This window comes from Eptatretus burgeri, chromosome 11, assembly GCF_056783735.1.
Source record: "Eptatretus burgeri isolate ZD-2024b chromosome 11, Ebu_testis_v1, whole genome shotgun sequence".
In the NCBI taxonomy this organism is placed as follows: Eukaryota; Metazoa; Chordata; class Myxini; order Myxiniformes; family Myxinidae; genus Eptatretus; species Eptatretus burgeri.
The window spans coordinates 57,754,304-57,769,559 of record NC_140971.1 but is presented as its reverse complement, the minus strand read 5'-3'; the positions used below and the strand labels follow the sequence as shown (position 1 = coordinate 57,769,559).

The 15,256-nt window shown below is 42.7% G+C and overlaps 1 protein-coding gene across 2 annotated transcripts in view; it reads right to left on the bottom strand.

The window, feature by feature from the left end:
* Positions 1–15,256, bottom strand: part of LOC147017166 (cyclin-G-associated kinase-like) — a 102,413-nt gene that overhangs the window by 32,497 nt on the left and 54,660 nt on the right. For both annotated transcript variants that reach the window (XM_085846597.1, XM_085846599.1), the window contains 7 exons: positions 11,279–11,358; positions 9,402–9,598; positions 9,166–9,300; positions 7,088–7,453; positions 6,633–6,761; positions 6,430–6,549; positions 6,204–6,317 (listed from right to left, as the gene is read on the bottom strand). In XM_085846597.1, the coding sequence (XP_085702723.1) occupies positions 6,204–6,317; positions 6,430–6,549; positions 6,633–6,761; positions 7,088–7,453; positions 9,166–9,300; positions 9,402–9,598; positions 11,279–11,358 (1,141 nt within the window). The remainder of the gene's footprint in view (positions 1–6,203; positions 6,318–6,429; positions 6,550–6,632; positions 6,762–7,087; positions 7,454–9,165; positions 9,301–9,401; positions 9,599–11,278; positions 11,359–15,256) is intronic.

The window sequence follows — 15,256 nt, the reverse complement described above, 5'->3', positions numbered from 1 at the left end:
AGAGAGGAAAAAACAAAGGGCGAGAGAAGCGAGCAAGAAGCGGGTGTCTGACCGGCGCCGACGAAACAATTTGTCCTTCCGAGTGCTTGGGCAAGCGAGCGTGTGGTGCGCGTGTGGGTGTCTGACCAGCGCCAATGAGACAATTCGTCCTTCCCAGTGCTTCAGCAAGCGAGCGTGTGTGGGTGTGAGCAGCGCCGCCAACAAGTGAGGCAAGGTGGGTCACCAACAACACGAGGGTCTAAACCCATGCCGGACGATCTCGCTGCCCTCCAGACCTTGACTGGTGTTCAAGGCTGCCCCGCGAGAGGGTGCACGGCAAAACTGGGTGCTGGCGACGGACGTGACACGCATGCACGCATTTCAGGAAGTTTTTCGCTTCACGGACGACTTTCTGGTGAGCGAGAAGATTCTTCCCTCCCCCTGAATGATCTGCTGGGTACCCTTGTCTGTGTTTAGCTGTAAGTCAACCCCCGATAAGCATCTGCTCTTTGTCTCTTTCCTGGCATTTTGATTGATTTTGCTTTGAAATTCATTCTTTATTTACCTCAGCAAATAAAAATTTATTTTAATTTATTTATTATCTTGCCAAAACGAAGTTTTTGCAAGCTATGTAAAGGCCCGGTCACACCTTGACGTTTTAGCCAGCGATGGCAACGTGTTAAAATTTATGTAAAACGCTGGCTTACGTTGAACTTTTGATGTTTTTTTTTAAAGATTCGGATGTATTCATAGGGACTTGGTCTTATGTATAACGCATTGGTAACAACACAGAACGTTTCGTTGTGTTATAGATAACTTATACCAACGAATGCTGAACCTGTTGTCGGCCTACACAACCGATGCCCACCGATAGTCTAACTTAGGCATAGCGTGTTGCACGCATCGCCGACGATGTCATGACGTAGCCTATTAAAAGGCTGACGCACAACGATTCAAATCATAACTGCCGTAGAAATGGAAGGGTCAACATCGCGGTCACACCTTGGCGATCTTGCCAGCGTATGCTGACGTAACAAAAAGTGTGTCAAACGTTGGGGCACGTCGAATACGGTATGGGTAAGTTTGGTATGCGCGAGTAGAACGCTAAAGTACGCTATCATACGTCGTAGTAAGTAGAGTACGTCAAGAAATTTTAAACATGTTCAAAATTTTACGACGTACTCGGCGTATGACACACGTTCCGCATGCGATGGGGATAAGTTTTACACACGATATGTGGACGCTTACACACGTCCACAAACGCTACTTATAAGCTACTCATAAGTCGAAACACGTCGTGGTAATGTCTTTTTTACGCGAAACTTATTTCTAACTTATGTTTGACGTGCTTTGAACCAATTCTTTACGTAGTCCCAACACACATCGACGTATGTAGACGTATTCCAATGACGTCTTCCGGTCGACAAAAAAAAAATGAACGTGTTTCTAGGTTACAACTGCCATATAAAGACGTGTTCCCAGCAGTTTTGGGAATTGGTATATAAAAATGCTGCTCATAAAAGGGAACCCAACAGTGTTTTCGAGTTCCTTTTTGAGTCGATGTCCATGTCAGCAGTATCAGTATCAGTATCAGTATCAGTATTAGTAGTAGTTTGTTCATGTTGGCAGTAGTAGGTGAGTGTGAGGGGGAGGGTGTGGGTTATGATGGATCCTCCTTGCGTCCGCGTGTCCACGGGTAGGTTCATAGGCTGCCACTCAACGATTTAAATGGCTGCATCTCCACTATTGAAAGTAGACGCTTGCGCTCAACAATTGGATTTTTTTTACACTCAACGACTTTTAAACGGTACCACTCAGCCATTTTCATTGTTTACAATGAACGATTTAAATTGCTGTCACTCGCCTTTGTTTTTTGACGCTGGCGCTTGGAAATTTTAATCGTTTCTATTGAACGTGCTAAATCGCTCAAACCCCACTATTGAAAGTAGACGCTTGCGCTCAACAATTGGATTTTTTTTACACTCAACGACTTTTAAACGGTACCACTCTGCTAGTTTCATTGTTTACAATGAACGATTTAAATTGCTGTCACTCGCCTTTGTTTTTTGACGCTGGGGTTTTGAAATTTGAAGCGTTTCTTCTGAACGTGTTAAAACGCTCAAACTCGACTATTTTAAATAGACACTGCCAATGGACAATTGGAATCATAGCCAAGCTCGACATCGAAGTGTTAACATCCTCGTCATGCCCAAGAAAAGTTTGAAGAATGCTGCAAATAAGTGGCCTGGCCGTGGCAGTGGACGCTGACGCAAGGATGATCCATTATACCGACGTCTTTCAGCCTATGAGTAACTTAAAAGTAACGTCTGTCGATGTGTGGCAACGATCGCGTAACGTGCCAACAACACGTTAATCATAGGTTAGAAATAAGTTTCGGGTACGCTAAACATTACCTCGGCGTGTCTCAACTTATGATTAACTTACAAGTAGCATGTGTTGACGTCTGTCAACGATCGCAGACCGTGCATACAACTTGTGGCCAGCGTAGCGGAACGTGTGAGTCATACGCCGGCATACGTCGTGAAATTTCAAGCATGAAAAAATTTGAGGACAACCGAAAAGTACAACGTTTAAAGCCAGCGTACAACGACGTATGGCAGTGTTTTTCAGCGTGCTCTCAATGTTATCAAAACTTGCGCATAACGTATTCAACGTGTGCCAGCGTTTTAGAAAAAAAATTCAAAAATCGGCATACGTTGGCTAAAACGTCAAGGTGTGACCGGGCCTTTAGTCAGCTCGTATGTTTTTATTTATTTATTTTTGGTTTGTCTGTAATCACGTATAAAAAATTCTGCAGAGCACAGTTATCATTGGAAATTTTTGTAACTTCGCATATCAGAGGCCTATAGAGGTCCCTTTCAGTGCAGAAAATTTTGAAGGTCAAGGTCAAAGGTCAAGGTCACTTTGTCGCAAATCAGGGGAGTCGACGAAACCCTTATTTTTTGAGTAATTTTGATCGGATCGTCTTCAAACTTCATGGGAATATAGTTCATGGTCTGGCGCTCAGCTGATTAATTTTTGGTGGCGATTGGCCTTGACCTTCATGGTTAGTGCCTGAGGTCAAACATATTTGACCCCAAGGTCAAATTTTCAAGTTTTCGGAACCATATCGTGTCGTACCTCAAATTGAACACCTCGACGAGTGCTTTCTAGATATGTCAAGCTTGAGACATTATGACGTCATTTGGTGACGTTATGAGGCAAACGCATATTTTTCATGGTTACTCTGTAGAACGATTCTCATCAGAATCTCTCGTAGGCAGATATTCCTCAAGGAGTCGCTCCTGGTGGATAGCAGCTCTGTTCACCTCAGTGTGACCTCAAAGAAGTCACACGTGGTCACCTTTTGGCAAGATACGGGTCACCCTGCGGGTGACATTGGTTTATTTTATTATTAATGAATTATTTGTCGATTTCCAACCTGTCCATGTTTGTCCTTTCCTTCCATTGGTCTAGCATTGTTCGAACCGAGATAGAATGGGAGGTAATTACCACAGATTTGACCAAAAATCGTCGGCACGCACCAGCGGTTAAAATGCTCGGCCGCCCTAATTAAAATCTAATCGAGATAACATTGGTGCTTTGCTGAGGGCGTGCTCCCCACTCAGGAAACCACATGACCTTTAGTTAAACGGAATAATTAGACGGTGGACACTGGAACTCGCGGTTGACTGGGTGGCGTTCGTGGTTCTAATACAACCCACCGTACCACAACGTTAATTGTGAGCGGTGGCCCCAGGTCCGGCTCTACAGAGGACAACTGGGGATTAATCCCCCTGAGTGACAAGCTAGTGTCTCGGTACCCGACGCCACAAATATATCACACACACATGTGTATATATATATATATATATATATATATATATATATATATATATATATATATATATATATATATATATATATATATATATATATATATATATATATATATATATATATATATATATATATATATATATATATATATACAGTCCGTGTTGAAAATTTGATTTAAAAAGCTGAAGAAAAGTTAGACGCACACAACTGTCTCCCGCTGCAGGAGGGGGTTGGATGGACTGACGACAACAAATACTATTTTGAATGATAGCTTTTATGAGCGAGAGTACATATGGACTCAAAAATAACAGGCACCAAACAAAGGTGCAGATACTGCCGGGGTAATTAAATGGCAGAGTGTTCATTTTGAAGAGGAATGGAACCGGATTACAATTGCCATTCAGGTGATGCACCACATTATACAGTACCATGTCAAGAAATGTTATTAAACCAAATATATGGTGTTAATGTAGTTTTAGAAGAGGCTTGAATGAAAAAGTAAACCAAATTTTTTTTTTCATCTTCTCATGGAGCAGATGTGACAATAAGAGGCATTTGTGCACTTTGTGATCAAAGCATAGAATTTGTCAAAATGCTTGATGAGCATGTAAGCATTTACAGGGAGGCAGCAAAGTTCAGAAATACTTCTATCATAAAAAACGTAAAAGTGAGGTTTGACACATAAGCACAGCAATCTTGAAATTCAATGTAGTGGATGTAATGGGGTTGTTTTCAGCTGAGCTCCCTTTGTGCAAATCTATACGACAAGTGAGCCGTTTGTGTCTGTCTGTCTGTCACTAATTTTCTCAGAGATGGCCAAACGGATGTTTGTCAAACTTGGAGGTTGTCAAACTCGAAGGTGCAGTTGAACTAACCTGGTGTTGGCTTAGCGGTTAGGGTGGTGACTTGGGATCCGAGGGTCCTAAGTTCAAGCCTCGTTGGCCGCAGAATTAACACCAGGGGGTCTCAGCCTGTCATCCTTCCGAGGTCGGCAAAATGAGTGCCAGTGTAGCAGCCAAAAGGCTGCACACGAAGGGAAGGGGTATTGATTTATTTATTTTAAATCTGGTATTGGTGTGGTACAAGGCATGAGGGGCCAAATGGCCTCCTGTGCAAAATTCCCTTGTAAAAAAAACCAAAACAATTCATCAGTGAGAATCAGGGAGTGTTTTTGGCAAATGTATTTTTTTTTTGAAAATATGGAAGAAGAAAAAGAAGAAGAAAAAGAAGAAGAAAAAGAAGAAGAAAAAGAAGAAGAAAAAGAAGAAGAAAAAGAAGAAGAAGAAGAAAAAAAAAGTTGGATTTTTATTTTTAATCACCTTAAACGTTTGCAGCTATGGATGCGAAAGGTAATATTAAATGATCCACGACCCCATTCCTTATTGTTGGGAAGCGTTTTAGCCCCCCCCCCCCAGAAAAAATGATTTCTTCAAAATGCTAACAGGATTTGAACAGCACCAGGCAACACCCTGTTGGTATTGAATAAACTAGTCCGGGTCCGTAAAAAAAAAAAAATAATAAAAAATAAAAATAATAATAATAATAAATAAATAAACCACACAGGCCGTTTCTTCGCTCTCACGTGCCCGTACGTGCGTGACCCGGAAGTTTGATATTATTCGCAGTTCCGATTATTCGCAATTCATTTTTAATACCCAATTATTCAATTAGCGCCAACTTATTTTACCTTTTCGCAATGTCGTGGCAAGGAAAAACAAAAAGAGAAGAGAAGAGAGAGAAAAAATTTTTACTTCCTGGTTCGGAGCATATCAGCACTCTGATGTTCCCAAAATTTATACACCGTCTAATATGAAAACGATCATAACTTGGGCCATTGTGTTTATCTATAAATGCGCATAAGAAATCGAGAAATTATTAGAATACACGAAGTCATCACTCTCCGGAAGCCCGTACGTTGTAACCCGTAATGGGGAACGTGGCTGAGCTTCCCTTCCCCATCGGCCACGCCCACGCAACAACGTGTCTTCCCATTGGTTTGGTAAATAAATGGCCATAACTTGGGAAGCACTTGTCCGATTAATATCAAACCTTGAAAAGGCACATCCTCAGGTCCCCAGCAATATACCTGGCAAGTTTCAATTAGATCGGACCAGTGGTTGTCGAGAAACAGCAGTCACACACACACACACACACACACACACACACACACACACACACACACACACACACACACACACACACACACACACACACACACACACACACACACACACACACACACACACACACACTGCTGGAATTATAGATAGATATTCGTCCAATGTCCTGCCAACTTGGATGCTTTTATCACAGAAGCAAACAATTTTTTCACACATCTGCCCCACGATTCATGACCATCACAACTTCGATAAATTAATGCTTGCCTGGAAGGTTTGTTCCCAGTCCTGCTAAGTCAGCAAAAGGGTCATATTGATGCTCTTGGTGTGGCTGTGATGGTGAGACAGTGCTAGAAGGTGCAGTTGAACTAATTGCTGGACCTAGATGACCAGAAAAAAAAAAAAAAACAATAAAAAAATAAACACGACTTGACAAGGTTGACAAAACTTGCAACATACATTGCAGCAGCATCATGAATAAATCTAGGCTCACCTCCTAGGCCAGCCTGAGCACTTTGAGATGACTTAACACCCCGGGTACCAAAAGACCCCATGTCCCACACTTGTAGCAGATCTGACTCTGTTGATTGTGTTGTGCCCGATGGAAATTCCCCTGCAAATGAGGGAAAAGTCAGTGGAAAATTTGGCTTCAATCAGCGATCATTATAGTTTAACAGGGTCTTGATGACAAATTACCAAGGTTGAAAGGGTCTGTAGCTGGAGCCCCTTGAGAATGGGATGTGCTGGGTGGTGTGAGAAAGGCTCCAAGCAAATCCTGATTTGATGCAGAGAGCTGAGGTCCCATAAATGGATCAAAAAAGTCACCTATCAGCAAATGAAAAAAAACATCCATAAAACGTCCAGTTTGGCATTTACATCTGAGACCATGGCTCATGATACGATTGCCATGTTCCCACGTTTAAATCACATTATATCCTTGAGAGTCATGCACAAGTTCAGTGATGTATTCCATTATCTTTTGTCCTGCACGTGATGCACAAGCTTGTCCATGAGCTTCAAATCACTGTCAGAACAAATTTGCAAACTACTGACAAATCCCAGTGTATCAGCAAAAGCCAAGATTGAACAGCCTCGTGATAAGATCATCATATCTCTTTTTTGAAACAACTCCATCTCAAGTAATAACCTACCATGATTGTCATGTGCTGGTGGTGGCTTGGATGAAAGCTCCTCTGATACCCCACCGCCAAAGAGGTCTGGAGTGGAACGACCTAGCCCTACCCCACTCAATCCATCCCTTCTTCCAAAACCACCATTGCTATCATCGCCGAGGAAGTCACCCAACAAAGATGTGCTGGTTTCCTGCACACCCAACTCTTCACTTAACCGTAGTTGAACTTCTGGCTCGTTATCAACGCCAAGGCCGAGTAGGTCTGCCTCACTGGGGGGCTCAGGACAGGGTTCAGGTGGTGGCACTGTCTCTGCTTCTGCCTCCTCTGTAACCACTTCAGAATCCACACAAGGCTCAGCAATCTGTGGTGGAGGGCCACCGCCATCTATAATGGAGGGCACGAAGAGAACAAAAGGCACAAGATGGTGAAGCTAGTCTGAGGGTGGTACAAGGTTGACATGGACATTTAATTGTAGAAAGTCCAAATAAGTTCAAAGATTTGTGCCAAGATATTCTTTAGCCTGAGCAAATATTGCAGGAAGTGATATCGATGCTGATTAAGCATTCTGGGTAAAACAAATAAATAAAAAAAAACCACTGTAATAATATGCAATGTGGAACAGAAATGCATCATTAAGTTCCTTGTAAAAACATCAAACCAGCTGAAATTTAGGACTGTCTTTACAATTTGGTGATGCAAGTGTGAAATAGTCATGCATTTTGGAGGAAGTTCAAACAAAACAGGCCTTATAAATTGTGAGCAATCTTAAGCATTCTCACATGAAACCAACTGCCATCACTCAAGCAAACATAAAACAAGATGAACAGCTATTTTTGGAGAATCACTGGATTACTGTAAATGGGATTGTGGACGACTTGGTTATCAGTGTTACAAGTGTGGAAACAATCATTCATTCTCACTTGAAATTAAACTGGAAGGGCACTCGGTAAAGCGCATACCTCCGCAACGTAATGCCCGATCCACGAGAACATATCGAGTCCAATACATTTTCTAAATATCATACTATACAGTACTCTATCGTTTTTTAGACATCTCTCAATGGTGAAGAATCACTTAAAAAAGTTAAATAATTCTCGCATCCGGATCCAAAATCTGATCTTCACCAAAATCAAATCAATTCGTCCTTGTCACACACCCAACCTGTCCACCAAGTTTCATCCAAATCCGTCTACAACTTTTTGAGATATCCTGTACACAAACAAGCAAACAGACAGAAAGGGGTGAAAACATAACCTCCTTCACCTTCGGTGGTGGAGGTAACAAGTTAGGTTGATACCAAAGCAGCTCATGTGATTTAAAAAAAAATATTGATTTTGTATGGCCATTACAAGAGCTCATGAATGGGAACAGAACAAGAGTGAGGGGTTTGATGACATCTTGAACATTGTGACATGTGATGACACCAGAGTGCATCATTCCACATCAGTCAAAGTGAGCCAGTATGAAATGGAGACATTCTTGGTAGCCATCCCAAACCAAAAATAAAGAAAAGAAATGAATCCACGTAGATTTTCCTGAACATGGGAAAAAATGTCAATGCACACGTGACTTGTTACACAACGAAGCGAGACAACTGATATGCAGGCAAGGTATGCTGCCTCAGGGTGTGACCTTCTGTACGTCAATGTTCACTTTCTCACAATAAATGTGATCATAACTACTCTAATGGAAACTGATTGTGAAGTTCCAAATCATCCTACATACACTCCAAGTTTGTCACCTCATGATGTGCATGTGCATCTCTGTGGACCACTCAAAGAACATCAGGGTGGCATTAGGTCTACGACTGATAAACATATCAAATATCAAAGCATATGTTCCGAAATGGCTGTGAATGCATTTCAAAGATTCCAACAAATCAATACAAATTCTACAAATACAAATTTATGAGACAAGTGTGTACCTGGAGAAATACATTGCTTCATCAACTTCCTTGTCCCATTTGATTTTCTAGAACAAAATGTCCACCTCAACCTTGAGCCACCCTCATAAAAAGAAAAACTTAAGTGGGCATTAAGAATGAATCAATATTATCCTGAGATGGGTTCAGGCAGTCAACTGAGCTTAATAACCACCTTTCCAATTGAGAGAAGAGAAGAAGGACCCTTGGGTTTCAGCATCTGTTAAAGATTCTTCAGTGGTCTGTGGATCCTGGACCTCTGCCTCATATTGGGTGCTCGAGCCTGGCTGTCGAGGAAGCTCAGGTTTACCTGATGAGCAAGAGGACAAAATGCATCCGATGTCAGGTGTAGAAGGAAATAAGCATGAGTGGTCAGAAAACTGATGAGTAACCCAACTTTCCCCATCTTACCGAATGAAGCAAGCGTTTGCTGCTGTTCATCCCGACTAGAGAAAAGTAATTTTGGAGTTGTGGACCGAGGAGTGCCTACGTCTTCCCAAGGTCGAGAGGCTGCACTCGCCCTCTCTTTTGATTCCACCTCGACCTCCACCTCAACCTGGAATCCATCAGGGTACTTCTCCTGGATGTCGCATGCGTCTAGGTCATACCTGCATGCAATACAATTTCCAATTAAAGCTATAATCCAATGGAGACTCCAATCTCCAAAGAGAAGCATGTGCATCCAACAACTCTAATCCAAACAGAGTGAGGCAGTTTGCACGAAACAAGCTTACAATCCTCCCGACTGGGACTTCATCATTCTTGGAGATTATGACAAACAAGACACTCCAAGTCGAAGTACGTTTCCCCATTCGTTCTACTGTCATCTACTACATGCTTCACTGTGGCACCTGAGTTTAATGGAAGTTTTACACAACTCCTCTTATCATGGTAAGATGTATATTTTTGTGTCCACACTGTGTTCTCCTTGCTTGATACTTTTATCTCTCCACCAATGCAAACACCTTCCGTGTCTCAAACTTTCTTTGAAGCAACAGCAACACAGCCAACACATCTCATAAAACATCTACGATAGCTCCTAAACTCTGCAAGGAAGAATGGAAAGCTGAAAATCAAACGCAGACACCCCTATTCTTTGCTCGAGGGTAAAAACGCCATTTTAGCTTTCTTCATTAAATTCGTTTATAATTTATGTTTGCTTTAGCGATCAAAAATATAATTGCGCTTAATCCTCCACCCCTTCAAGATGTCTTTTATCGCTGTAGTCCCCCCTTCTCGCCATCTTCCCTTGTCCATCTCAACCCCTTATCAGTCTGTTACATGCCCATCAATGAAACTCAAATCCATAATTGCAAACCATCGACACTGTCTGGCCATTAATTACGATAACTGTGCGCCAATTGCATGGAAGGATTCCGCTCTCAGCCCCGGTTCAGATATTTGGGCCAAGATCTTAGCATCAAGGATTAAAGGATCAAGCATGCATAACCATGTGATGCTCTTCCCACACAGACATTTTTACTCACATCACTTCAACTATAGCTGCCGAAGCTCCACACACTCGCCTTTAAGCTATCTCGCCTGGGTTTAAATCCCGACCAAGCTATAACTGTCATCCTGGTGTTTTCCAGGCAGTGTGCCATCCCTTGGATGGATGTGAAATGGGTGTTTTGTCCGCTGAGATTAGTTGGCGGACGGAAGCCTGGTCTTGGCTAAGCAGTTTGGGATCTAATGGTCCTAAGTTTGAGCCCCTGTCAGCCATTGAATTAACACCACATGGGGTTGACTCAGCCTGTCATCCTTCCGAGGTCGGCAAAACAAGCACCATTGTACTGGTAATAGGGGCACTGAATCAGCGGCACAGCCACGCCCTCAACCAATGATGGAACCAGCAGCCACAGGCTGCACACAAAGAAGTTGGTGGATGTTAAAGATCCCACGGTGCCCTTCGCAAAGAATAGGCGAGCTATCGCCGACACCCTGAACAAATTACCGCCCCTGAGCAGCAGAGGACATTGCATTAGCGACACAGCAAGGCCATCAGGAAATGATGCTGCCCCCAAACCTTGTGCTGCATACAAATTATATATGGTGGAAATACCTGCACATACATATGTACATTCCAAAAGTAAATTCTTGCTTTCTTAAATTTACATCCTGTTATCTCAACTACTCCATTGCAAATAAGTTATTCTCCCATTGTTTTAATTCAATAACTTTATTTTACTCCAACAACGCAGTCGGCTTGGAACCACGAGTGGAGCACATGCTTGCTGGCCAAGAGAAATGTTTAGCAAAGCAAGTGTACTGGTGCATGTTTGCCATACTTGCTGAAGCGAATCGAGGTGGCATTCCGCGGGATGAATCCAGTGTGGAATTGGATCTGAAAAACCTTCATAGACATCATCTGTGGGGCATACATGGAAGCAGCAAATGGGTGATAGAACCCTATAATGGGTTCTACAGGATGCAGAAACCTGACAAGGGGAACACCATAAATAAATAAATAAATAAATAATTACCCCCCGGTTGGGGGTGACGGTCATCTCTGAAGCTCTGTAGATGTGGATCTCTGATTGGCTTAGATGTAGTCTTGTCTATTGGTTCAACATACAGATGAAAGCCCAGGAGTAAAAAGGAGAGAAAACCTCAGAAATAAAACTACATTTCTGAGTTATCGGAGATAGATTTTGAAAATGATTGATTTGGAACATTTATGATCAATGTGTCTTCACAAGGATAGAAACCGGACCTCAGAAATCAAACCGCATTTCTGAGTCATAAATGGCGGATGATATTTTGACAATGGATGATTTCACAAGTTTACAGCATCGGTGACCTTGACATTGACCTTCAATCAGGTGTAAAGTCATACCGTCGTACATCACTCATCGACCCCTACCTACATACCAAATTTCATCAAGATCGGGCAAATTTTTTTTGACCGCATCACATCGACGATATTTCCAACTTTAAAGACACGTGACTCGATAAATAGGACGAATTAAAAAACAAACGGCCTGACCAAATTTAGATATTGTTCCATATTATCAGAATCCGAAGAAATTTCGAAGATCGGATCACAAACGGCAGAGGAGATAGATTTTGACAATGGGCGATTTCGCAACTTTGGAGTGGCCTTGACCTTGACTTTCAATCGTGTCGAAAGTCATACCGTCGTACATCACTCATCGACCCCTACCTACATACCAAGTTTCATCAAGATCGGGCAAATTTTTTTTGACCGTATCACATCAACAATATTTCCAAATTTGAAGACACGTGACTCGATAACCAGGACGAATTTCAAAAAACCGGCCTGACCAAATTTAGATATTGTTCCATATTATCAGAATCCGAAGGAATTTCAAAGATCGGATCATAAACGGCGGAGGAGATAAATTTTGAAAATGGACGATTTCGCAACTTTGGCGTGACCTTGACCTTCTATCGGGTCAAAGGTCATAACGTCGTACATCGCTCATCGACATCTACCCACATACCAAATATCAAGAAAAGCGGAAGAAAAAAAATGGCGATGTACATCGAGACTGGTTTTATTAGGTCATCTCGTTAGAAATGACCTAAAAAGGGCCAGTACCAGATAATGGGCGATTTGTCGGGTTGTAAATTAGGTGATAAAGAAGAGGAGGCCTCACCTTACATTTTCAAGTTCTGTCATGTCATGTCCAACTTCTGGTGATATTGTTGCGGAGCCAGGCGTCGGCCACGAGCACGACCGCGAGATGGAGCTGCAAAGTCGGCTTGACCGATCACCCGGAATTCAGATCGTACTTCTTCAGAAAACTCTGGAAAAGTACGGGTCCCTTTTTGGACCGAAGTTCGCCAATAGACAGACCACATAGGGTAGGGTCGATTGCCAATTTCAATTTACCTAAATACCCACGTGGTCCAACCTTCCAGGGAAATTCACCCTCGACGGCTCCCGTACGGAATGAGCCGCTTAGCGTACCCGTTCCGTGTGCGATCCGAGCGGTTTGATCGCCGGGATCCGTCGGTCCCAAATATCCCGTTACAACAGCAACGGCCTGACTAATTTTCCAACACGCAGCACGCGGAGCCAATGAAGGAATAGACACGAACGAGCTGAAACATTGAACAATCGGGGTATTTATTTACAATGGGGGGGATAAGGGGAGCATATAAGGGCAGTGCTAAACCGAATATTGATGAATGCACGTATATACAGGCAAAAAAGCACTTATACAATTCACTACTTAGCAGACGGGCCCACGGACACACACACACACCCAAAGAATCGGACCAAATGGTCTTTATTCAGACCTCCAGTCCGGAGGACAGTCGGGCTGAAGACCAGGGTCTGTCTTGGACCTGCCCACCTCGTGTGGTCTTCAAGCTGACTCGGTCCAGCGAGAGGAGAGCCGAACCCAGACACCGGCGAGCGACCCTTGCGGTTCTTGCGGGGATCGGCGTCGCTCGAGCTCTCGATCGTGATGAGGACGACGACGAAGACCAGCTTCTGCCCAGGCTCCAGACCAGCTCCTGTGGCTCCTGCGGCTCTCTATCGCGAGGAGGAGAACAAAGACGACGACGACCAAGACCAGCCAGACAGACCGCTGTCCCGTTTGACTGACTCCCCTTTTATGCGCCCTGGCGCGGCTCGACCCCTCCGCCACTCGGAGCACGGAGAATCCCGGGGCAGAGGGTTGTCCTTGTTCTCTGCAGAACTGTAGTAAACCGTTGCTGTCGTTGATGATGTCTTTGCTAATGGTGTTACAAATAAAAGGAAATCCTAACTAGCAAAAGTAACTCACAGCGCACGAACATTTATTTACCCATTAGACAAGGGAAAGGAAGCTATCTATACAACACATACTTACCGATGTAACTGATCTATAGGACCTGTATGTTGTGTGCGATAGGTTTCCAAATTCGCAACACTATTCACAATTTCTCGAACTATCCCTATCCTGCACTGCTTCCCAAAGCTCTAGCAGAGACAGCTTGATTGCAGCCTCTACCCCACCCATCCAGTACGTACAATGTATGCCTCTTCCTCTTCTTTCCTCAATCAGACCCAGCCTGGTTGATTTCTGCAAACCTTCGTTTTCTGCACACGCGATGTGTCCAAAGCGTGACAGTTTCAATTTCAGCATCATGGTGGACTAATTTCTTCAAGCACCGATTTGTTTGTTCTTTTTGTAGTCCATGGAAATTTAACATTCATCTCCAACACCACATTTCAAAACTGGCAATCTTCTTTCTTTCCTTTTCACTGTCCATGACTCTTATCCATAAATAGCAAACGGAAATAACAGAGCATTCACCAGCCTCCTATTGGGTTGGATTGTCACATCTTTATCTTTCCAGATCTTTTTTCAATCCTGACATTGCTGTTCTCCCCAAAGCTAACCGTCTATTAACTTATCCTCAACATTTTCTACTCACCTCAATCTTAGCGCCCAGGACAATGAAACTTTCCACTATTTCCACCTGATTGTCTCCCAATCTGAACACGTTAAAAATCTTGTCAACTGAGAAGATAGTCTTTTTTAGGTATAAATAAAGACCAGATTTTTCATTTTCCTTCTTCACAGTATGCAGTAGTTTCATCAAATCCTCTTTACTTTCTACCAACAGAGTAAATCACCACCATAGCTTAGATTGTCGATACACCTTCCTACAATACTCACATCTTCTACCGTGCATATCTATTAACCTTTTCTTATTTATTTATTATACTTGCTTGCTACTTTTGTGGAGCTGTGATAAAATCAACTGAGTCGACAATAATGGCAGACCCGATGGCATGTACGGATGGCCCAATTTGATGCACAAGCGTCTTCAGTAGCAGGATGCTGGGAGACAGTTTGATTTATCTGATAAAGCAACAAGCTGAATGCTCAAACTTAAATGCTCGGGGAGTTTTTTTTTTAGTCCAAAAGAAAGGGAGTCGCACCACACTCTATGCAAAACAAACAGAAATCATGCGCAGTGACAATCATGATCCATTGCTTGGACTTATGTCAGTTCTGGCTAAATAACCTCTGCAATTTAATTGCAGAGATTGTAAACATCTTCCATGCATCCAGAGGAGCATGAACACAGAACACATGCAAGACAAACCTACGAGTAGACACGAGTGTACTTTTTACATAAATTATAAAGGACACCAAGAAACAAACAAATATATGCATGCAATTTTCAACTGGGCTCACAACATCATGATGTAGGGATTCAGATGGGAACAGCAACAAACCAACCTGATTTACAATCTTTTATTTGTGTATTTTTTTTTTTTTTTTACAACTCCCATCAAAATC